The sequence below is a fragment of the Candoia aspera genome, chromosome 1, assembly GCF_035149785.1.
Source record: "Candoia aspera isolate rCanAsp1 chromosome 1, rCanAsp1.hap2, whole genome shotgun sequence".
Lineage (NCBI taxonomy): Eukaryota > Metazoa > Chordata > Lepidosauria > Squamata > Boidae > Candoia > Candoia aspera.
Window position 1 is genome coordinate 75,082,984 of NC_086153.1, and position 24,648 is coordinate 75,107,631.

Here is a 24,648-nt window from a genome sequence, read left to right on the forward strand (position 1 = left end):
ACTACATTTACGAGCACATTTTCAACTGCAAGTAAAAGAAGTTCCATATGACTCCATTTTCACATATTCCAAGCAATTTCGAAGTTGCCTGGAAAATTGCACAGAACAAGCAGGGAACTATATGGGAAAATCAATGTGCGCCTTTCAGCAGACCAATAGGACACAAAAGGAATCATTCAGTTGTGCTCCACTCCAAGCTACTGCAGATCCTAGAGCAACAAAAGTCCTCTCATTCTTCACTCCAGGCAAAAAAAGGGAACAAAATAAATTATAACCCACCTTTTATCCATTTTTCTGAAACGTCTGTGTATATTTCTGGCTGTTGGCAAATAATAATAATAATAATAATAATAATAATAATAATAATAACGCTTGCTTCTTTCTCTTGAAGCTCCTCTGAGTGGCATTCCATCAGCGCATCAGAGAAACAACAGTTGCATCATGCAGCGTTAGATGATGGAGAGTTCTGGTAAATGAAGTTGCTAATCATAATCCTAAGTATATTAAAGCAAGCACTAATGTCCTTGCATTGACTAGTTCTTGTTTTAATTGAAAAGTCCTTAAAATAATGTGTGCTTTTTTTGTCATTATGAAACCTTAAACATTCAGTTAATTCAAAATAACAGATACTCTATTGCAGAGATATTCCCGTGAACGTTGTTTATACCCTTTTAACACACCTTAACCACACATACTGTATGTTGAGTCCAAAGATTGGCAAATTGAGTAAAATATGGGTTATCATTTAATCAATGCTGAGGAAATCCTATACAAATGTGGATTAGTGGTTCTAATTTAGTTGTAATGAATGCAAATAATCATTTTTTCTCCTTCAGATCAGTTATTCCTACAGAAGAAAAACAATTTTGTTTCACTGAGGGATGTTATCCTTATTACATTTAGATAGTATTGCAATATCTGGGCTGAAAAAATCTGGATGACCAGTAGATGGCAACAAAGTAATATTTTATTCATGATAGATAGATAGATAGATAGATAGATAGATAGATAGATAGATAGATAGATAGATAGATAGATAGCCAACAACTTACCAAGGGTGGCTACCAAGGGTTAAAAACATCCAGTACAAGAAAAATGACAAAAATAATAAAACATAATAAAATAGAACCTGCTATGCCAAAGACCAGATATACAACTTACATTGTACAGCAGACTAATCTAAATTAGGTCATCTGGGCATGCTTCCTGGACTACCTTGCAAGGCTGACAGACTTGAACCAGCCCCAGAGGAAAGAGGAGACGCACCACATCTTGTTCCTCATTCCCAACCCCTGAGCTAGTCAGAATAATATAATGTTCAATGGTATCCAAAGCTGTTGAGAGATCAAGAAATGCCAGAATGGATACACCACCTCCGTTCCTGGCCTGCTAGAGGTCACCCACAAGTGTGACCAATGCTGTCTCATTGCTATACCCAGGCCTGAATCTCAGCTGAAACAGGTCCACATAATCCGATTCCTTCAGGGCCCTTTGAAGCTGCAGCTGAACCATCTTTCACCCTTCCAAAAGAGAAGGTTGGAGACTGGCCAGAAATTATCCAACACCATTGGGTCCAGCAATCTTGTTTGAGTGAGGGAATGGATTACCACCTCTTTAAGAGCTGGCAAAACCACCCTCTCTCTCAAGAATGAATTCACTACTACATGTCACTTCCTGGGAGGCCTTGCTTCATCAGTGGGGGGAGGGATCTAATAAACATGTGGTCCTACTCATAAGCCCTGTCCACTTCCTTGAAATTTGCAGGCTCAAATTCTCCTAGATACTCCATCCAGCCCAGGCCTCAGTCATTTTAACTGGACCTTCACAGCCAGAGCCCAGCTCAGATCAGAGATAGAGACATCCATAAGTCTTTGCTGCCATCTAGTGGTTACAGGCCAGATTTTTTTTTCTTCCTAGCGTTTTTCCCCCAGGTGCAGGGTCTGCTTTTTCGAATCCACCAAATGTTGATCCATTGATTGCGACAGGAATTGACTGACCAGCTTGTCACTGGAGCCTGACATTGTAGGCTTAGAGAGAGTGACTGGCCCAAAGTCACCCAGCTGGTTTTCATGCTTAGGACTGGAACTCACAGTCTCCTGGTTTCTAGCCTGGAGCCTTAATTACTAGACCAAACCAGCTCTCTGCTTGCAGCCCAGATATGCATCCATAATTGCAGGGGCCAAATCAGTTCTCATCATTTTGCCCTGAAATACTTCAAACCGCTGTAAAGAGCTGCAGCTAAATCAGGGAATACAAAATTAGCTTGAATATGAATCTTGGCTGGAGTTCAAATAATCCACAGAATGATTTCTCTTCTTGTCATGCATAGGATGAACTTTGAAGATCTCCTGTCTCATTTTGACAAAGTTGAAATCTGTAACCTCACACCTGATGCCCTTGAAGATAATGCTATTCATAAATGGGAGGTGTCAGTTCACCAAGGCAGCTGGGTCAGAGGTTCCACTGCTGGAGGGTGCCGGAATTTCATAGGTCTGCACGTTTACTTTATCCCACTTGCACAGTGTACAGACAAAGGCTGTAGCAGCCTCTACAAGCCCTTGTTAATATCCCACAATTGCTCCAAGCCATTTGTTTGGAAATGGTGGATGTAACAGCCTTTTTGTTGTGAGCCATCTAGAATTCTTTGAAGAATAGGGAAATATGAATGTTTCAAAAGAAAAAAAAACCCACCGAAACCAGAGCAATATAAAAAGCAACTTAAGCCATGCAGAGCCAACCTTGGACTTAAGTCCAGTTATTGGGGTATCCTGCAACCTAGTTCTAACTGAAACTGCTTATGTAATCATTTCTAGATTTCCCTTGGTGCAAATTTAAAGAAAATTTATAGCTATGCCAGCAAACATTTCCTTGGTCATAGCAGTTTTAAAATGTATACTGTCTGGCCTCCAGCAGAATGGACACTTGGGTGCAATGGATTCTCTCTGCTTTTTACCCTCCCCCCCCCATGCATTCCCCAAATTTATTTTCATAATCAAGGAATGTATTCGCCCAGCCTGCGCAGAAACTAAAAATGTGCCTATTGGAAGATGTAAGGGTTGAATGAAGCATGAGCTTCTAGGGTTGAGCATAGTTCATTCACTTAATAAACCATTATTGGATCAACTGCAAGATTAGGGGGGGGGGGGAAATACAACTGCCAACAAGCCAAAAACCCTGGCCCCTAGCAGCCCAGGGATGCTGGAGGGGAGGAGCCATGCTTGGCACTGCAGCCAATCAGAGGTGGGGCTGCTACTAGAATGAAATGAAGTGCTGAAGACCATCCACTCAGAAGGGCTTAAGACCTCCCCTTGTCATAAAATAGCAACTTTGAATTGAAGCTGAACAAGGTGGGCACAGGGTGCATTTGTTATTATTATTATTAGTAGTAGTAGCAGTAGTAGTAGTAATGTACAATTATATTCACAGTCAAATACTGGTGGAAACTTAATAATTCAAGTCCTAACCAAGGAACTAGGTATTATTAAGGTAGCATCTGAGGATATGGGCAGTTCCAAGCAAGGTATGTTTTTGTAAAATTAGGGTGTTCAGGTCCAAAAAATTCAAAATTTCCAGATATTGTGGGAGTCCTTTAGGTATTGCTGTAAGGCCTCCAGTCATGACTGGCATCACAACAGATTTCTTTTTCCATAAGCATTCAACTTCAATCTGCAAGTCAAAACACTTAAAAAACAAGAAAGCAACAAAAAACAAAAAAGAATAAAGATGGCAGAAATAACAAAACTGGATGGGAATGAATAAAAAATGGGCTGGGAGTGGGAGGAGGATGACATCATCTATCCCTGCACTTAGGATGTGGTGAGTAGCCTGCACTGGTGTTAGGCCAGTATCCTATTGTTGCAAAATAAACAACCAACAATCTCCTTTTTGTGGTCTGATTTCAGAAACGTTTTGGACCAATCCCCAGTTCAAGCTCCAGTTAACAGAAAAAGATGAGGGTCAGGACGAGTGCACATTTATAGCAGCCCTAATGCAGAAAGATCGCCGTAAACTCAAGAAACTTGGAGCTGAAATGCTAACAATAGGATATGCTATCTATGAGGTATTTCTATGGAGAACTCCCTTCTCCATCTTGGTCCCTTCCAGATATGCAGGAATTCCAAGTACTAGAATTTTCCTGAGATATGCTGGCTGGAGAAAGCTGGTCTACAATGTTTAGCACTGTTTGAGCCCTCCCAGGCAGACCCCTGATGTGATGATGGCCCCAAAGTCTTTCCTTCCCCTTTAGGTATAGCTTGGAATCAAGCCACTTTATCTGTGGTTTAATTCTTTGCATTTTATACTTGTAAATGCTGGCTTTGTCTCAACATTATTGAACTGCGTTCATACTTAAGACAGGGGGCCCCTCTGGCTAACTGCTTTATCTCACTTAGTTGTGACCAGTAAAATAAAAAATGCTTGGTTCTACCAGTTGAGGTTAAAATGGCATTACATTCAAATTAATACATGATCTGAGAGTAAAATGCATATGTCTTTGAGTTAAGATTCAATGGGATGCTGGTCTAAAGCCCCTTTTGGTTGTCTTATTTCTTAAAAATATAAAAATAATAAATATCAGCAAACAAAAAATTCCAGGAAACAATTAGGCAGTACAGATATTGGATTTCCATATACAGCAGCCCCCTGTATTTAGTAGCTGTAATGCTGCACGTGTAGTCAGAGTATAGCATGATATATAAAGTGTGGACAGAATGGTGGGACAATAAATCAGTACTGGAATTTGGAAGCTGAACTCCAAAGTGCATGAATATATTCTCCAACCAACAGAAGAAGAAAAGAACACCTGACATGTCAGTCAACCTAACGATCTGAACATTTAATTTCAGAGTCCCAATAAAGATGAACACTTGACAAAGGAGTTTTTTCGCTATCATGCATCCAAAGCCAAGAGCAAAACCTATATCAACTTAAGGGAAGTTTCTGACAGATTTGCGCTACCACCTGGGGACTACATTATTGTTCCAACCACATATGAGCCACATCAGGAGGCTGATTTCTGTCTAAGGGTTTTTTCTGAAAAGAAAGCAGTTACAGAGTAAGTATCTCACCTAACCAGAGTACAAAAGTCCATTAGCAACCGATCCCCACTGAAAAGCTATAGAGCAGTGTTTCTCAACCTTGGCAACTTTAAGATATGTGGACTTCAACTCCCAGAATTCTGGGAGTTGAAGTCCACATATCTTAAAGTTGCCAAGGTTGAGAAACACTGCTATGGAGGTTTACAGCTGAAGGCTCTGGGAATAATTTGGCCACTCCAGCTTCTAAGAGAAGTTGGCTTGTCCAAGTGGCTACTAAATTCTACCAGCTGTTAAGACCTTGTTCCACTGTTCCAGAAAGCAGGATATGAGATAATGGAGGATGAGCCCATAGGTGCATTTTCTGAGGTAAAAATACACAATTTGTGAGATCATTGGAGAACAACCTTGTTGATATCAGATAACTACCTGGCATCTGCTGTTAACATTTCTTTTAATGTAGCCCATAATGGCTTCCTGATGTTAAATGGCACCCTAGAAACTTAAAACTGCTTTTCTATTGTAAGTAACCTTGATGATCTGATTTCTCTTATGACATTCCAGTGGAAGGTCAGATTTTTAAAAACTGGATTCATGTTTTATAGGGAGATGGATGGAAATGTCAACATTGATTTGCCAGAGGTATGTCACCAAAATGTAATAAAGGACCAAATCAATCACATCATTAAATAATTGTTCTACTGCCTCTTCAGTTGTACAAATATTATAGAATACCAATTAAATTAAAGAATGACAGATTCTATCAAACAATATATTAATGCATGCTTTTTCTAAAGTGGATCTAATTTGAAAGGTGGTAAATAGAAATAGTGAGGATTTTTGTTTGTTTGTTTCTCCATTAATAATCTTTGGGTAATTTCAGATTCCTGAACCAACACAACCCCAAGAAGAAACAGAAGAAGAAAAGCAGTTCCGGGACTTGTTTAAGCAGATTTCAGGACCGGCAAGTCAACTAATAAAAATAACAGATCCTATTAGAATTTTGAATGATTTACTGGCAGAATTTGTTTTTCATGTAAAAAGACCCAGATTTATGCTTTTCAGATTAATCCTGGTCTCTTTTTTTAATCCATTCTCGGTTTTATCTGATTTTGCAAGTCCCTGCAGTTTTCTTGGCAAGGTTTTTCAGAAATGGTTTGCCCTTGCCTCCTCCCTAGGGCTGAGAGAGAGTGACTGGCCCAAGGTCACCCAGCTGGCTTTCATGCCTAACATGGGACTAGAACTCCCGGTCTCCCAGTTTGTAGCCAGTGCCTTAACCACTACGCTAAACTGGCTCTCAATCCTGGGCTAAGGAAAACAAAATCAAAATACCTCTCTAAGCTTATCCACATGCCCTGCTCACCAGAGCACAAATATACCCCACTAACCATCCCTTGAGAACATGTCTTTGCAACTTGGCCTCTATCTCATCAGTAACCTACTGTTGAGGCAAACTGAAGCTGATTTAAGATGTTTTAGCGTGAAAGTAGTGTTTCACCTTCCATTGCAGCAGATCACCTTTTTTGCAGACATTCTTGGGTACATGGAGGAGGAAACCTCAGAGTCAGCAATGCTCTGGGCTCCAGTTGACCCGTGAGACTGTTGCCTATCCATCTATTGTGGTCTGTTCTTCCACAGTGATTTGTTCCATGGCTGCTAGGGAGGCTGGACACCTTAAATGTCCTAATCCAGAGCAGACGGGGATCCAGTCTACTTGAGCAAAAGCACCAATGGGGAATGCTATCTCTGAATCCAGACAGTTCCATCCCATTAGGAAGATAGTGACAGTGGCAACCATTTGCTCATTAGATGGAGACACGTGCAGCAATAGTGGGATGCATGCAGGCCAGTGCTGCGTGTGAGATTCTGAATACCTAATCACGTATGCTTTGGTTTTGTAGGTTCAGACTAAAAACTCGAAGTGTTGCTATCCAATTAATGTAGCAGAAGTTTGTTTGCAATATATTATTCAAACTCTAGATGCATGGTATTGCTATTGATATAATTAAGTACAATTGTTCCTAGCCAATAAAACAGATCAACCTGGCCCTAAGGTCTGGTTCTACAGCTGCGCAGCTAGCTTCCGAATGGCCTGTTCCATCAAGCAATCCTTGATCTTTGTGAGCCTTTTAATGAGATTAGCCTACAACAGATGCCTTGCCAATCATTGATGCCAGGCACTTCCATGGAGAGAGAATGGCACTCAAGAAAACCTCTAAGTTTGTGTTTTATTATTCAGGGCTACAATTCCAGGCATTTTGGCTCAGGAGTTACATTATCATCAGGGATAGATCAAGAGATTAGCTGCAGGAGGCAGAATGACAAAAATCCTTTGAATATCATGCATGATATTCCAGGCAGCTGGAATACGTTGCCTCCAGAGGCAGAACATCCCATTACACCTCTCACCCACCCTGCCAATAAAAATGCAAAAATTATTCAAAAATAGTTCAAAAATTCTAGACACAAGGGTGTCTGCAAATATTGGAATGTGCATCACAACACAAACCCTACCTCTTGTGTACTTGCATTGTTGTATCACAAGCTAATAGGTAAGGGGTGGAGTTTGCATCCTGACATCACAATACACGTTTCATCATTTTGACAAAATCTCAGCTTGCTACAAATATCCCCGCTTGACAATGATTGAAGAAAGGTACCAAATCCAGAAAGGTACCAGGACAAATGTTATTAATGCCAAAAGTAATCAAGCCCTTCCTGCCTTATATATTTTTTTCTTACTGCTGGCTCCTGGCCAACTCTCACTGGTTAGTTCCAGATTTTGGACACTTTAAAACCTGGCTAGGATTAGGGAAAGGATTACAACAGAATACTGCACAGACATAGTTAGATCAAAATGTATGCTGATAGTGGACATTAGTATGAGTCCCAATTAGCTTGCCTGCCTGATAAGATCATAAGGGGCTTTACTGTAAGTCAGTGGTGAACAATATTTCATCCATCAAGTATTGCATTCCTTGAGGAGTAATAGTTAGGGGGCCACATCTAACTGAAACAGGATAAATCCACCCATTACCTCTTTCTGCATCTTCTCTCCTCTCCTCTCCTCCCTCCACCAGCGCTTCCCCAGCAGACTAAACAGATAGCTTTCCACTGTGGTGTGAATTGTTTGCTTGCAAGTGGATTTTAAAATTAGGCCAAGGGTTGCAACAATAAGGGTGCAGATTGCCCATCACTGTTTATAGATTCACACTGTTTGAGAGATGAGATTCACTGGGGTACAGAACTAAGATTTGGGGCTGACTGGTCTAGTTCTATGGATCTGTCTTTCTCAGGAGGCTTGCCTAGTCTCCATTTTTTTAGTCTAAGAAACTGTCTAAAAGTAATTTAAGTTATTGGCTAGTGCAAAGAAGCATCACAGAGTTAACCAAAGATAATGAAGTTGATTCCCTGCAGTGATTTAGTTCTCTCTTGGTGTTGTTCTTGTTGCTTTAGGGGGTATTTTATCTTTCAAATGGTGAACTCTTCCAAACAAAGGAACTATTTTTAAGTAAATTGCATTTTAAACCCACAAAAGCTGTTTTCCTTTATTCAACTGCAGGACATGGAGATCAATGCAGAGGAACTTGAATATATTCTGAATGCTGTGTTGAAAAAAAGTAAGTGTCCACGCGACCATGGCACCTTTACCCCAACTGGCAAATGGGCTCATGTCCCATATGATTATGAAATGGGCAAATCTGCAGACAGATTAAGCAAATACTTGGATTTACAGTCCAATCCCATGCACTGTTTCTTAGAAGTAAGGCTGGTTGAGATCTGTCAGTTCAGTCTTTCATGCCAGGATAAAGACTGATGTGATATCCAAGGAAAAAGTCATGTATGGTTCTTCTTGCTAAATATTTGCAATAGACATCTAGCAAATGGAACATTTTTCTTCTTGCTAAATATTTCAATAGACATATTATCTAGCAAATGGAACATTTTATCAGTCTGGCCCCAATCCTCTTGGCTACTTACAGACTGCCAATCTCTCTCTCTACAGCCATATAAGGCTTTCCCATTCTGGTGCTTGTATTTTACCTTTCTTTCTCCCTTTTTAAAATAACTCTTTTAAAAATACAATAACAAAATTGCTTAGGGAATCTGGGGGATTCCCTCTGAGTTCATGATGAGGGCAATTAGCATTAATCCATAATTTTTACGGCAAACTTGACCATAGTGAAAAAAAGGCTTTGAGACCAAAGGCTATGACAGCAGAACCAGAGTATCCGCAGTGGCCTAATGACAATTTATCCATTTTTACCCCAGCAACACTACATTAAGCAGAAATCCTAAACAGATGTGTAATTGCTATTAGGGATTTGTATTATCAACATAGCAACATAGTGGCAGGATGGGGACGACAAGAACAAAAGTGTTCCAATAAAATCAGAAATATGCATCCTGGTTCAGATATTTAGTAGAGCTTAATTCTAGTGGGGAGTTGTACAGAGATTAATGTCCAAAAGAATAGTTCAGTAGAGTTGACATGATGATGAATACTTGATCATTTTCTGTGTTGTTTTCCCACACATTACCTTGTGGAGGAAAACTAACACATTCACAGATTAATATATGTGCTGCTGAACTTCAGTATATGAAGCCCCTAAATGTTTGTTTAGGTTTTAGTTTTGAGATGAAATTGATGGCGATAAAGAGTCTGTTTTTATATGCTATGCTGCTGATTTTTCTTCCAGCAGGCAACATCAAATTCAAGAAAATAAGCCTTCTGTCATGTAGAAATATCATTTCCTTAATGGATGTATCCTTTTAAATAGAGCGTGAAGACTTCTTTGAGTGAATGTGATGAAAATGCTAGTCACTTCTATGAGACTTTGCCATCTCAGACATAAAAGATGTGTCAAGTATTGAAGGGAGACAAAAGGGTATTTTAGCACTTTCAGTTTTCATTATTAAAAATATTGACATGAATCACAACCAGTCACAATCTACAGATCATCTGTGAAATTATGTTTCAAGGAAGGTGGAAGCAATAGTTTTCATCCAAAGTCTTGCAGGAGGCATTTTATTCAACTGCATAATGTCTCTTTGCCCTTTCACTTTTCCCAAAGGCAATCTTCCATTGCCCCTCCCAATCTTCTTTGGAAGTTTCCTGAATTTGGAAGATGATGGGGCCACAGAAGAGGAGGAATCAATTCCACCAGTGCTATTTGTTGAATGGACATAACTAGATATAAGCTCGTTTTCTGAACATAGATCTAGCCTTGTTGTTATTGTTACTGTTACTAAGTAGTACAAACTATCACGGTCAGGACATACTAATTTACAGTAAAATTCATACTATACACAGATACATATTCATCATTCTATTTTGTTTTCTTTCATAGTCAACCATATACAGTATATAGTATAGAAAAAGGGGAAGAAGTAGTGAGCAAAAGAAATTAAAGGCAGAAGATAAGGGAAAGCAAAGGAAATCTGATTAAACATCTACATCAGCACCATTCACTATACTTCTTGCTAGATAGATATACATGGAGATGGAGATGGAGATAGATGAGATTTGCTTTGTTTCAACAGATTCTGAGGGCCTTGAGACAAATAATAGACTGGGTGGTATACTCATAATAGCAGACATTATGAGGGTGGGGGGAGGAAGAGAAGATGCTGGGTGGATGTTTTGGGTCAGTTAAACAAGCTCCCAAACTTTTAGGATCTCTGAGCTCCTGAGCCATGGCATGAGGGTCTCAGCACTCTCTTCTGCCCAACTTGGCCTAGTCTAGTCATAGTCTATTGCACTCAGTTGGGTAGGGCATTTCTTGAACCAGGAGGTGGGAGCAGTGCTTCGATTTTAATCCAAAGTTTCTCTATAGTAGAGCACTGGCTTTGGCAAAGGGGGCCTAGAAAGATGATTCTATCAATAGAGTCTTTGCTACAAAAGAACAGTTTAAGGCTAATCTATGGGAACAGCCTATTAATTAAACAGGTTTAATTTGTATAAATTATTCATAGACTAGGACACTGAGATTATATATGATATTTAATCTGCCATTACGGTTTTCCTTAATGGTAACTGCATCAGTCCAGTGGGAATGGAAAACTGGAATTCAACGAATTCAAAATTTTCTGGGACAAACTGAAGAAGTGGATTGTAAGTTGATACCCAGTCACTTTATTTTATCTGCTGTTTTACTGGGCATTTTGGAAGGTATTTTAGGGCAGAAATTATTAAGGACCATTACATCTATAATTTAACAAGAATGTTCTAAAATAAAAAATAATCATTATATGAAATAATGTTTCTTTTCTGTTATTCATATCACTGTTGTAGAAACATTAAATAGTATTTTTGACTAAATAAAAAAATCTATTTTTAATAATGAATGCCAAAAATGTTCCTCTGGATGAGGCCAAGTGAAATAACCCTTGCTGTTGACACATTGCTGATTCATAAGCAGAAGAAAAAAAAAATCTTGCTTAATGTCTCAATTTCCACTGGTGATCTTAATGCCTGTCTCCTCCAATTATCAACAAATGTAATTTGAAATGGCCTATTAGATCCACAGGAACATTAGCCCTAAAATCTAAAGGAGCAACTCCTAAAATAATTAAATTACCCCTGATAGATTATTATTTTTCTCTTTCGACTCCAGGCATGTTTTTAGCAAATTACAGTAATTGGGTTCCTGTTACACCCCTATTGACTGAGTATGTGCTGCCTGCTAACCACCATCCTTTACTCCAGATTCAATCAAAACCATGGTGTTAAGGGCTAAGTACCCTACATGCAGTTGGCTTGCGGTACCATATTATTCCAATCTAAGTTAGTATACTTAGCTGGATGCATAAGCAGGATGAGAAACAAGGTCTGGTGCTCTTCTCAGGGATGTTTGCAGGGTGTTGTGCTTGTAGCAAAACAGTCACAATGGTAGCCATGACCACACAAAGTTCTAGCACTTTTTTGTATGTATCGCATGGGTGGTCGCAGTTGTCATCTTGAGTTTTTTTACCACTCTGCACAGGCCTCTGTCTCTTCCCCAAGTTCTTTGCTCTTTCTCTGTTCTTTCCTTAAGCTAAACTAGTGAAATTTTCCATTTCCTGGCATTATTCATTGTACTCATCCCTTTTGTTAGCAAACGTGTGTGTGTGTGCAGGTGTGTGTGCTTTCAAGTGTATCTTGACTCCTGGCAACCACATGGACAAGTCCATGCAGCTTTCTTGCAACATTTTTAGAAACGGTTTGCCCTTGACTTCTTCCTAGGGTTGAGGGAGAGAGTGACTGGGCCAAAGTCACCCATCAGGCTTTTGTGCCTAAAGCTGGACTAGAACTCACTGCCTCCTGGTTTCTAGCCTGGTTCCTTGACCACTACACCAAACTGGATCTTATAAGCAAGCATATTAGGTTCCAAATATTAACGAATTACAACTGCTTTTGAATGTTACCCATTTCTTTAAAACTAGCACAGTATCCACTGATGTAATCAAATAATGCAGGATATAAGAATATCAATTAAGAAAATAAAGGTACAAGAATGCATAGTACCCTGAGTACTTGTAAGCTAGTTCATGCTGAAGTTTATGTATTGAAAAGGGGCACTTATGGAAAAACAAATAGATAGTGATTGGTTATATGAACCTAGAGACTAGAAGCATTGCATCTAAATATATTTCTGCTTTTAGAAATCAGATTCCATACTTCTGCTTATTATTTCTCAAAGTGGATTCACCAATTTTGGGGTTTTAAAAATCTTTCATGTGTAATTGAAAATTTAAAATAGTAAAAAAAAAAAAACTTTACAGATGTATGCCCATAATGTAAGTATTGGTTATTGTCTACAGTTAAGTATAATGCTGAATAGAAACCTAATGCAATATACTTATCCAACAGTTCACATATTCATATATTCTTATACAGAACAGTTCAAACGAACTTGCAAGAACTGGTAAAAACATCACTTCAAAAGAAATTATAGGCAGGGAGCCGTGTTAGTCTGTGTAGTCAAAAATCAGAAGGAATCCGGTAGTACGTTTTCAGATTAACTGCTCTTATTAAAAGACTAAGCTTTTGCTGTAGTTCACGATTTTTTAATTCAAAAGAAAATCTCCTTGGCTCAATGATGAATTCAATTTACTACATCCATGCTTATTATTTGCTGTCTATTTTATTCTCTTTGGTTTAGAGCCTCTACCTTCATTTTGATTCTGATCAGTCCGGCACAATGTCTTCCTACGAACTTCGCCTTGCTTTAAAAGCAGCAGGTACCAATTTCCTCAATGGTTTTTGCAATAAGCGACAACTTAGTATATGGCACAAGGCAAAGAGGATTGTTGGAGAGGATCCTGGGCCCAGGGAGTATACCTACCCCAGTCTTTCAAGATTGTTCTCCTTAAGACAAATTCTGCACCAAGTCCCCTTTCTTTGTTGAGACACAGCTATGCCAGTATTTTGTTCAAGGGTAATCAGTGCTCAAGACATATGGTGCAGAATACAGTCAGAATCTACTGTTCTATACCCATGCATGCTGCTGCAACTGCAGGAGAAGTAGGTGGAGGTTTAAAAAGTCATCTGTATTTTATTTATCATATACAGTACATTTATATTACAAGCAAATGTCCCAGCTATAGTATTATAGGAGAAGTGCAAGGTCCCCGTGCTGTTTCAGATTGCTTGATGAAAATGAACAAAAGTTTAGTAAAATTGGTTCTAAAATACAGACTGTGTGTGCAGTCTGCAGCGTAAGACCCACTCCAGTGCTGCAACTTTGGGACATCAAGCTGTTAATTCAAAATGAAGGAGAAGCTACACCAGGAGAATACGCCAATGAATAAATCATATGATGTGCAAGTGAATCAAATATCAAAGTATCAGAATAAAATGCTAGCGCAGGTGGCACGCATACATTAATTAAGTCTAAAATCATTTACTAAACTTTCAGCATTTTTTAAATATATAAAGTTATGTGCACTGACATTAAGTTGGGACAGCGGCTTTTGAGGAAAGGTATTAACTTTAGCCTCCTGCTGAGGGAATGCCCCCACCTTCATGAACAACTGTTAGCAATAAATAGGGGGAAGCAAAGACAATTTAGCTGGACTATAATTCCCATAAAAGTTATGGCATAGGAGCAAGCATTTTTATTCTCTACCTTCCTCCCCACTTCCTTTCCATCGTGAATCTCCCCTCCTTCAGCTTCATTGGCAAACCCCAATGAAGTCACAGATGGAGTCATCCAATGAAGTTGTCCTACTGACAAATGGATTTCAGTGGAATAGGCAGGGCAATTTCCCCACCAGGCCGCAGTCATCCTGCACATCCTCCTCTGGAATGTGAAGGTGGAAGACTAAGTCAGTTACTATTGAATTATAACATACATACATATGCTGATGTAGTAAAGGGTTCTGCATTTGCCATTTTAATGTTCATTCTCACAACTTGGAAATCATCACTTTGGAGCTTATTACAGCCAACCAATGGAACCTACCTCAAGTGCACTTAAATGGGGTGCAGCCATCCTGAATGCTATTTCAGCCATTGTTATGGCTAATAACACCCACAATTTGTTTTGATTTAATTTGTGACATCTTGGGGGGAAAAAAGTTTAATCCATAGTGGCCTGATTAAGTTTGGAGGGGCAGGATGGGGACTCTTCTACATCCCCTTACTATCCCCATTTCACAAATACAACTGCCCCTGTAAGTTGTACAAAGAAAAACAAAAAGACTGCGTAGCTGAAAGCAGCCCCAGTTCAAGCAGCCACTCTAGCCTCCCATCTCTGTGGTAGAGATTAGAAGGGAGGGAGTACCTTCAGTTCAACCAGTGTTTCTCAACCTTGGGAACTTGAAGGTGTGTAGACTTCAACTCCCAGAATTCCCCAGCCAGCATGGAATTGAAGTCCACACATCTTCAAGCTGCCAAGGTTGAGAAACACTGAATTCAATTATCCCTTTCAGACTTGGGCTTTAAGAAGTCCTGAGTAAGGTAAATTAGTCTGGACATATTTCTGATCCAACAATGAACAGGTTGCACAACAGGGGAGAATGGTGAAAGGATAGAGGAATCTCCTTCCCTTCTCTCTCTCCTCTCAAAATAATATATCTGTGTATATGTATAATTCTCCTCAGGACCATGCTCTATGCATTAGATGAGATAAAAATATGTGTGTAACCTGACTGCCTTGCTGGAAACTGATCTGTACCACTCACTGATAAGAGCAGAAGTTTGTTTTTCAGACAAAAACTATTTTTCTCAGATTGCCAAATTTTGCACTGATAATGACAATATCATTTAAAAGAATGTTTTTAAATTTCTGGCTCAAAGACTAGCAAACTTAAACTTTAAAGAAATTCATCCTTACCTTTCTTTAAGGATTTCAGCTCAATAACTATCTGCTGCAGCTGATTGTATTAAGATACTCTGATGACCAGCATCAGATTGAATTTGATGACTTCTTAAACTGCCTAATTCGCTTGGAAAATGCAAGCAGTGAGTATCTTCTCATGGTGCCATTTGTTTCCCTATTGAGTGCTTTTTTATCTCCAGTAGTTCGTGAGATGAACAATAATTTGGTTTTGAATCAGTTAAATTTAACAATAGTTTAATCTTGTACATGTCTTCTCAGAAATAAGCCCTCCTGCATCTTTGGGAGTTAATTAAATTTTTAAGATTATTATAAAACAAGAAAAATAGGGACATTACTTCTGTAAATTTAGAACGAATATATTTAAGTAAATGTCTATAGGATTACAGCTTTGATGGTCTACAGCAGTGTTTCTCAACCTTGGCAACTTTAAGATGTGTGGACTACAACTTCCAGAATTCTCCAGCACACATCTTAAAGTTGCCACGGTTAAAAAACACTGGTCTACAGATATGGAATACAAGTTAGAAACCATGCATACATGTCACGTGACTCTTTTTCCATATGGGATCATTTCATGAAAGGCAGAGTTCTACAGCTGTGCTAATTACCTTCTATAGAATCTTTGCAATAAGTGATAGAAACCTGATGAATGGTAATATGACCTGTCATTCTTAAGATCCGAAGAGTCCCAGTGGTAAATGTTTGAAAATTCTGACATTAATCAATGCATCTCAAAGCCATGCTAGGTTATTCCAAAAATGTCCAAATGTCACCTTCATTCCTGTCACTAACCAGTAAAGATAATTTATCCTGGCATAAAGAAACATCAGAAACAATATTCAGTTTTGCAGACATCATTAATATTTCCCACTGGGACTTCTGGAATCTTACCTGTAAATATCAACATTTGCTTTATGTTTGACATTTTATTGAGAAAGGGGTTTCGAATATTTCAGTAGCTGAAAATAACATTAAAATTCTTCTTGCAGGAGTATTTGAGGCATTGCATGTGCAAAACGAAGATTTCATTAACCTTCATATAAATGAGGTAAACACTTAACGGCACAAAAGCCAAACATTGTTTTTTTAATAGTAATTATTTGAGAGTGGGATTTTTCGGTTTTCTTTTGTCTCTTCTACTTTCCTCAATTCACTTTTTACTGGACATATTATACTGGGGACATAATGAAGCTAAGTAAAGAGATTGGCTTCCTGAATCTCTTTCAGGTGGTTACTTAAGGCTGTTCTTTACGGTCTGCCATGTCATCATGCATCCTTTCAGTCCCTGAGGTTGTGTGAAATAGCATAAAATGCAAGACTGCCTCCAAGGCTGAGTTATAACCTGCCTCCACAATGGGGCCATGAAGTGCTACTGTCTGTACAACTCTACTGTGGGGAGATTTAAGGATAGCGATTAGTGGAATTTCCAACTTATTTTCCCTGTTTCACTCTGCCTCACCTCTCCCCCATATTTGCTTTTTGTGTATGGGTTCAAACTAGGTTCTCATATTTGCCTTGGGAACCTCTGTAATGCTGTGTGAGTTGTCTCACAACACTTAACATATACACAGCAAGGTGGGAAGGATAGGAGCATGCAGGGTACTGGAGCACCGTTCTGCTGATCCTCCTTCACTAGGACTGTGGTCATAAAACATTCCTGGATAGCCTTCAGGAAGCAGAATCTGTTTTGCTTAGGGGCAAGCAACATGATGCCCGCAGGCACCAACACGCCCATAGCTGTCTCCCTTGGTGCTCACCAGCTAGTTGCTCCACCTGACATTTTTTAAAGATTCTTTTACTTCAAAAAGAATTTCACTGTATCTAGTTTACAGGTTTGATTGTTTAAATAGCTCAAAGCCAGTTTTATGATAAAATGCAGAACGTTCACGTTCCTCAGACTAAAAAAATGAAACAAGTGTTTTGCAATAGCCAAGGAATCAAAATCTACTTTAGAGTAAATCAACATTAATACATTTATTTTTCAAAACACAAAACTAGAATTCCATGATGCCTTAAAAAATAAAGGAAGCTCATGAAAGCTTATATGATAATAAAGGAAGAACCACATAGCTCTTAGATGTTTTCTTGTAACAAACTAAGATCATGCCCTTCTGGAATATAAGGTTGACCAAGAGCGTGAAACCATTTTGAGATTGGGACATGTTGGACATTTAGCTGTGGGAGATCTGTCTATTCAAAGAATGGCTGATGTAATAGGCATGCACAATAACAACAACAACAATAATAATAATAAACACCCATTAAACAGAAAACAAACTAGCTTGCTGCTTTCTCAGTGGGACCCTGGTGGGCCCAAGGCTATGCTAGAGACTGGTGCATTGCTACCCACCAGCTTTTAATTTAATTAATTAAGAATTAAATTAATTATTTTTGAAGTAAAAGAATCTTTAAAAAATGTCAGGTGGAGCAACTAGCTGGTGAGCACCAAGGGAGACAGCTATGGGCGTGTTGGTGCCTGTGGGCATCATGTTGCTTGCCCCTAAGCAAAACAGATTCTGCTTCCTGAAGGTTATCCAGAGTTATACAACCAGATAAGTCTTGGAACTTAAGCCACCCAAGAGGCTTGCCATCTAGCCTGTACCCAAACCCTCATCTCAGTAATTAAATAATGAACCACTCCCTTCCATTCAGACCAAAACATAGAGAACTTCAGCAATAGTGGTTTATAGCATAATCCAGCTGTTGCTATGGCAGTGTAAACTGCCAATGAGAATGTACAAAGGATGAACAGTATCCAATTATCCATCACAGATCATGCCTTACTTGCCTCAAGAACACAAAGCTAAAGTTAGCTGAATGGCTGGTAGAAAAGTCAAGTCTCCCTCAAGTCACGCTCAACTTCTGATAACTTCATGGACCTCAAGCTTCTTGGCAACCATAACCAAGTCTTTTGCCATTGCCTTATTTCAGGATGTATTTAACTTCCCAGTCTAGCCAACAACCCTGGCATTCCCTGGCCATTTCCTACCCAAATACTAACCAGGTCCAACCCTGCTTTGTTTCCAAACCTACACAAAGTCTGCAAAAACCGATAGAAGGGCTGAATTATTTAACACTGGAAAAGCCCTATCAAAGCTGTTCTCCTTGCAAGTCTCACTTGATTTAGTACATACAGGAGTGTGTCAGTGGCCAGGGGTGACTGCAGGGTGTGATTGAAAAAAAATCAAGATGGCAGCTGCAACTACATCATCAAAGCCCCACCCCTTTTAATGGGCATAAATTCTTGATTTTTTTAAAAATTTAACCCTGTGGATGCCACTGTTAGCAGCTTTTCAATATTTAATGAAATCAAAATGGGTCTGTCCATGTAACATTTATTGTTATCATTGTTCTCAAAATAGCCACACTGATATATTAAAAATAAAAACTGGTATCATAGCTGCACGGACACAGTTGATGGCAGACAGACTGTGAATGATCAGTGAAATTTGCCCCACATAATACCAGGCAAAACCATCACCATATTACCTCAGTTTCTTAGCCGAGTCAATTACAAAGGACATGAAGTTGCAAATTAAAACTAATTTTGATGAATAGGCACCTAAACTAATTCAAATATTTCCTTGCATAGATGAAGAGAGACACTTCGCCATTTTCTTTTCTTTTTCCTGTCAGTCTAACAAATGATATGCTTTTTTCAGACTTCAGTCCCCCATTTTAAAATATTTCCCTTTATTCCGGAACAATGCTAGTCTATTAGTTAATGCATGTCTATTAGCCATCCACACACCCACAAACATGTGCTAAGGACAGAGTTTGAGGCAGCAGGCTCGCTCTCAAACATGCCAGCTATTCAGAAGATTACTTGTTTAATATCACAGTTCATTCAGGAAGGGTTTTTTTTTTCCTTATACAGTATATTGTCATAACAAATGATTTCATGGGTGATGTATTAATAGCCTCAGGACTGTACTAGGACAGGGGAGTCTCAATTTCAGATATCTACTTGGCTATGATATTTATTAGCTAACCTTAGGCCAGTTGCTACCTCTTAGTTTGACTACCTTACAAGCTTGATGTGAAGACAAAATGGGGAGGAATATATGCAGTCTTGTGCTTCTCTGGAAAAAAAAAGTGTCATATAAGTTTTTTTAAAAATCCATTTGTGATCAGCTGCTAGAAATGTTGCTGTAACTGGGAAGGAGAGAGATAACTTTTGGGACAGGGCAGTAACTTATTTTCCTATTCGACCAAAGAATACTTTGCATAATAATGATGTTTCCCATGAGTAGACATTCACAGATGGGTACCCATTCAAAATATGTAAAGGCAAAAAGCCCCCAGTTCCTGATAAATTGGAAGGTATCTATTGTAACATTTGCGCTCTCTCTCTCTCTCATTAGTTTATCAATTTGACTATGAACATCTGAAGGCCTCAAATATGGATTTCAGCCAGTCTCCAACAGTTTATGTATATTACAAGGAAGCTTCTGAATTGAGTGCAGACTTCTCCCCAAATCACTGAAAATTGCAGGGAATTTTCCTATACTCACCTATCATGAATATGCGGTTTTAGAACTGAAATACAAATAGGTATTTTCTAGACTTGAAGTCCTATTATTTCAGCCAGCACAGGATAATGGAACAATAATGGGATCTGAAGACCTAAACTTCTGGAGGGCAGTAAGCTGAGGAAGTTGGGATTAACTTCTATTTGTATATGAATGGATTGCATAATACATATGAATACATAATGAATTACTGTTTAGTGAATAGCCCCAAGCAATCACTGCCTTTTGATTTAACATAATTATATTGGTTCCCAATAAACATTTTGTCTCTATTTATTTGTCTCCAGCTAGTCTTTAAAATCTTCTAAATTGGGCCAATTTCCTATATGATGGCTTTGCCAGACAATTCCAGTTTATGTATATTACAAAGAAGCACATCTTTTCATTGGTTTTGCATCTTGCTTCATTTAACTTCAGTAGATGACCCCTGAGTTCTGAGAGAGGGCCGTAATTCCAGAAATATTAAATATCTCATTTTGTACATCTGGGAGCTCCTCAGCTCATCTGCTTTTACTCATCATTTCAGCCCCAGAGGCTTTGCTATTCCTTTTTCTAAACAGATCTAAACAGATCAGGAATGCTGAGTATTAAGAATCTCCATCTGGCTTTGCTAGATGCTTTGTGTTTCTTTATGGAGAACATAAACCAAACTTGTCTGACTCCACATCTATGTAATAAGTGCATTAGACGTTTAGTGCAATCATTCAGGTCTCCCTGGATTCCATCCAGATGCAAGTGCATTTGTACATTAAAGCTGAGGAGAGAAGAACATCTTCCCTCAATGCTTAGGTTCCAGCCCTTTCTCCTTTCTAGCCTTCTGTTGTTATCCTCATAGCTTAGCAATAAAAGGTTCTATAATAGTCTATTACATATAGCCCAACCCACTCCTTTTCCAAGATCAAAAAGAACAAATACAATGTGGTGGATGATTCTGTATATTACTTGCTTGCAGAGTAGCAAAAAGCCATATGCTTTTAATACCCATTTACAAGGTTATTGAGAGCTGTGTTTGTATTTTGAGCTCACAATGCAGTGATATTGGTGCCTATGACTTACTAATATTATCTACATTGCTCTAATGGGGCTCCAGGAGATGAAAATGAAATACTTCATTTCTTCTTTACTCTTTGATTAACTGACCTTGAAACACAGATTCATGACTGTCCCTGCAAAGTCCATTTAAACTTGAAAATACATTGCCTGGCACTGAATAGAATTGTATTTGCAATACTGATCTGATTCACTTCCTAAATGATTAGCATGGCTGTAGGTTTGGTACTGCACCATTAAAGAAGTTGGCTTTTACTTGTCTCCTACTTTGTATAAAACTGGAACAAATACAAAGGAGTCCAGATTAAGAGGTCCAGAATTACAGACCCCGTTGATTTTTCTGGGCAACAGGATTGTTACTGTTGGGGAAGAAATGACATTGGCAGGTCTCTCTCTGGTTCTCACACATCCATGTACAAACGGGCCCCCAAAGGCAGCCTTATATAGAATATATCACCATAATTTAACCTGGACATACCAATGTATGAAAAACTAAAATACATTTAGCCCTCTCCATCTCTTAGTATGGCTGCCTTGCCACCTTACCCTGGTGGAAAAGTTATTCTGACTTTCTCCATTTAACACGAAGTCCATCTGGACACTTGCTCTTTCAGAGTGTGCATGGTCTCATCTAAGTATAGTTGTAAATCTCTTCTAGAATATTTGGTTTACCAAATCATATGATTCAATGACCCTCCATTTTTTTATATCGCCAACAACGAAAATCTGATGTCCATCCTTTTAAATACATCCTTGGGGATGGCCAGTAGACTCAAAATAGAATCTTTTGATGAATCAATTTAAATCTTAAATCTGATTAAACTGATTTGACATCTTTTAAGATCTGCAACCATCTATTTTCCATTATCGGATGTTTCAGTTCTTTAGTCCATACATTGTAAGTGTCATTAATAACAATTTTGCAAACATTCTTTAGTTTTTGATACAAATATGATGTGGGTTTAGTTCTGGATATCAACTCCATCAGAGAGGAAAGCATCTCAGGTTACTCTGAAATAGTCTAAACAACTGGTCCATATTGAGCCATCAAGATGTGCTTGACATGATTACATTGACACTGTTGTGACTTAGGGAGGCAAAATTCTGTTTGAAGTTGAGAAAAATCCTTAAAATAATCAGGTATTAGCAAAATCTTGACAGATTTGAATCAATACAAGCCAAGTACACTTAAGGAGGAATAAAAGGAAAATGCTTTATATTGGCTTGGATTTAGGACAGCATTACTTAATATGATGGACATTAGATCTTCAAGATCTCAGTGGAGGTCTTTTCTATCCTCAGTCTATTGTTTTGGCTGCCCAGACATACCAGTGATCAAATATAGAGCCTTCTACATGCTAGGCAGGCTCTGCTCTCCCAGTGAGCTATAGAAAGTCCCATTCTAATTCTGGGCACAAGCCTCTTAAGGAAAAGATGTAATAAGGATACTCTAAGGGAGCTGGAGATTCTGTTTCTACTGTTGTGAGGCTAAAAAATTGCCAAGAAATTTAATCTGACAGATAAAACCCCACCTTGCCTTCTCATAATGTAAGCAGAGCCCTGTCTGTGTTTTCTCTATTTGAGTTTAATCAGTTTGACCATTAATGTTATTTTCATGATTGGTAATGTGATGAACTCATAGATTTATGATTCTACAGAAACTCAGAACAAAAGGATCCAAATTATTTATAGGTAGTAGAGGAGAACACTGCCTACTTTTGTGTTAGGCTTGCTGACTGCATATGTGGGTCTGTGTTCTTATTAACACAAAGGCTGGCCCCAGCTGTTGAAAGGAGAGGATTTTTGTCATTAATCAGAACCTTAAACCCAGGACACATATTTTAAGAAAGTTTGGTCAGGCACTAACTTCAGCATTTGTTCTGGCTCCCAATTTGTCTTCTTGGCACACCGTTTTTTGTTTTTACTTGTAAGCCTTTTAATAGTTTAGTCATTAATTTTTGTAGAGATTACCTCTTCCTCTACCTTGTTTTCCTCATAATTCTGATTTACCTTAAAGCTCCTTCTGGACTTCACTGTCCATGCATTAAAATAGCCAGGAGTCCATATGGATTGTAATGGAATGTAAATGCATGCTATCTGAAGGTTGGTGATGCACTTCCATTTTAAAAACTAGTAACAGTTGGCTATTACTAGGTAGACATAAGAACATAACATAAGCAGTGTCCTGCTAGATCAGACCCTTGGCCTATCTAGTCCAGCTGTCTGTTCTCACAGTGGCCAACCAAATGCACAAGGAAGCCCACTAGTCTCTCAGCAGATGGCCTTAGAGGCAGTCCCACTGCCATCCAGGCTAATAGCCATTGATCCCCATGACTTCCATGAATCAGTCCAACCCTGTAAGAGATAGGACATGAAGGCTCACCTGGATATGATTATGAGCGTCTGGGTGGACAGCCAGGATACAAATACAGCGTGGGTCTATGAGAGGCAGACAGACAAAAGCATTGCTCTTCAAACTGTTGATTTTCTGCATAGCCAGTATCTGCTGTCCCATGAAGCAAAGAGAAATACACATAACAGCACACAGTTGAACAATACACCTCTGCTTGTTTTTTTCTTTTCTACATTCTACTTGTAGCACAAATAAGGAGTTATCAAGGATTCATGCACATACCATTCTCTGCTTGGAACAGCTGGTTTCACAGTCCATGCATGAACTGAAACATTCACAATATGAACCAAAATATGCACAGTTGTTGTTAGAAGTCATAGTGATTTCATGTATTATGACATCATTGCACAAATGAGGCAGATTTGCATAATTTGGGTAATGGTATTATGACATACCTGAGATCACTCATACACATGCCCCTAGGAACTGTGGTTTCTGGCCTGGCTTGATGATCTATAGCACAATACTGTGCTTGTTATTTCCTCTCCCTTGTATTTTTAGCCAAATGCTATTGGGTGCTCATGCTCAAATTCCTGGATCCCAATATACATGTGTCCTCGCTCCCTCCCTCCCTCCCTCCCCAATGTTTTTCCCTTCAATCCTTTGATTCTATTTGTGAGTTTCATCTCCCCAAGTTTCAGTAATGTCTGCTACATCATTCCTACCTTCCTGTTTTGTTCCACGTACTCTCGGCATTGTATACATCCTGTAACCCTTGAATCATGCAACTTGATCTATGTTCCTTGATTTGCATGTTAATTATTGGGTGCCTCTCCATGCTGTTCACCACTCCCAATCCCAATCTCAATACTTGGCACTGTGCTATTTTCTGGATTCTTTTCTCTCCCTCCTCCCTCCAGTATTCTATTTAAACACCTCAGTACTGAGTTTACCAGGTGCCTTCCAAACGTATTTATTTGATCTATCCTGCCTTTATTTTTTATCAGCTCAGGGCAGCATACATACCTAATGCTCCCACCTCCCATTTTCCCTGCAACAACCCTATGAAGTGGGTGGGGCTGAGAGTGACTGGCCCAAAGTCACCCAGCCGGCTTTCATGCCAAAGGGAGGACTAGAGCTCAGAGTCTCCTGGTCTCTAGCCCAGCACCCTGGGTGCTACACCAAACTGGCTCTCTATTCTTGCCAGGTCTTATAGGGTGCAGTCCATTTTTCACTAAGAGTCCCTCATCTCAGAAACATGTCCAATAATCCAAGACATATCCACAGATCCCATCTGGGTAGCCAACTATTCACATTTAGTACTCTAAATGGATAGTAAATCCTTCAAAAAAGAG

At 39.0% G+C, this 24,648-nt stretch overlaps 1 protein-coding gene across 1 annotated transcript in view; it reads left to right on the forward strand.

Annotated features, from left to right (window-relative positions):
- Nucleotides 1-19,784, forward strand: part of CAPN9 (calpain 9) — a 34,309-nt gene extending 14,525 nt beyond the window's left edge. Inside the window, exons 8-20 of the mRNA XM_063307194.1 lie at nt 392-469; nt 2,330-2,490; nt 3,903-4,060; nt 4,845-5,053; nt 5,639-5,675; nt 5,917-5,997; nt 8,596-8,653; nt 9,734-9,798; nt 11,080-11,148; nt 13,178-13,256; nt 15,364-15,480; nt 16,348-16,406; nt 19,723-19,784. Coding sequence (XP_063163264.1) covers nt 392-469; nt 2,330-2,490; nt 3,903-4,060; nt 4,845-5,053; nt 5,639-5,675; nt 5,917-5,997; nt 8,596-8,653; nt 9,734-9,798; nt 11,080-11,148; nt 13,178-13,256; nt 15,364-15,480; nt 16,348-16,406; nt 19,723-19,749 — 1,198 coding nt within the window. The 3' untranslated portion in view covers nt 19,750-19,784. The remainder of the gene's footprint in view (nt 1-391; nt 470-2,329; nt 2,491-3,902; nt 4,061-4,844; nt 5,054-5,638; nt 5,676-5,916; nt 5,998-8,595; nt 8,654-9,733; nt 9,799-11,079; nt 11,149-13,177; nt 13,257-15,363; nt 15,481-16,347; nt 16,407-19,722) is intronic.
- The last annotated feature ends 4,864 nt before the right edge of the window (nt 19,785-24,648 follow it).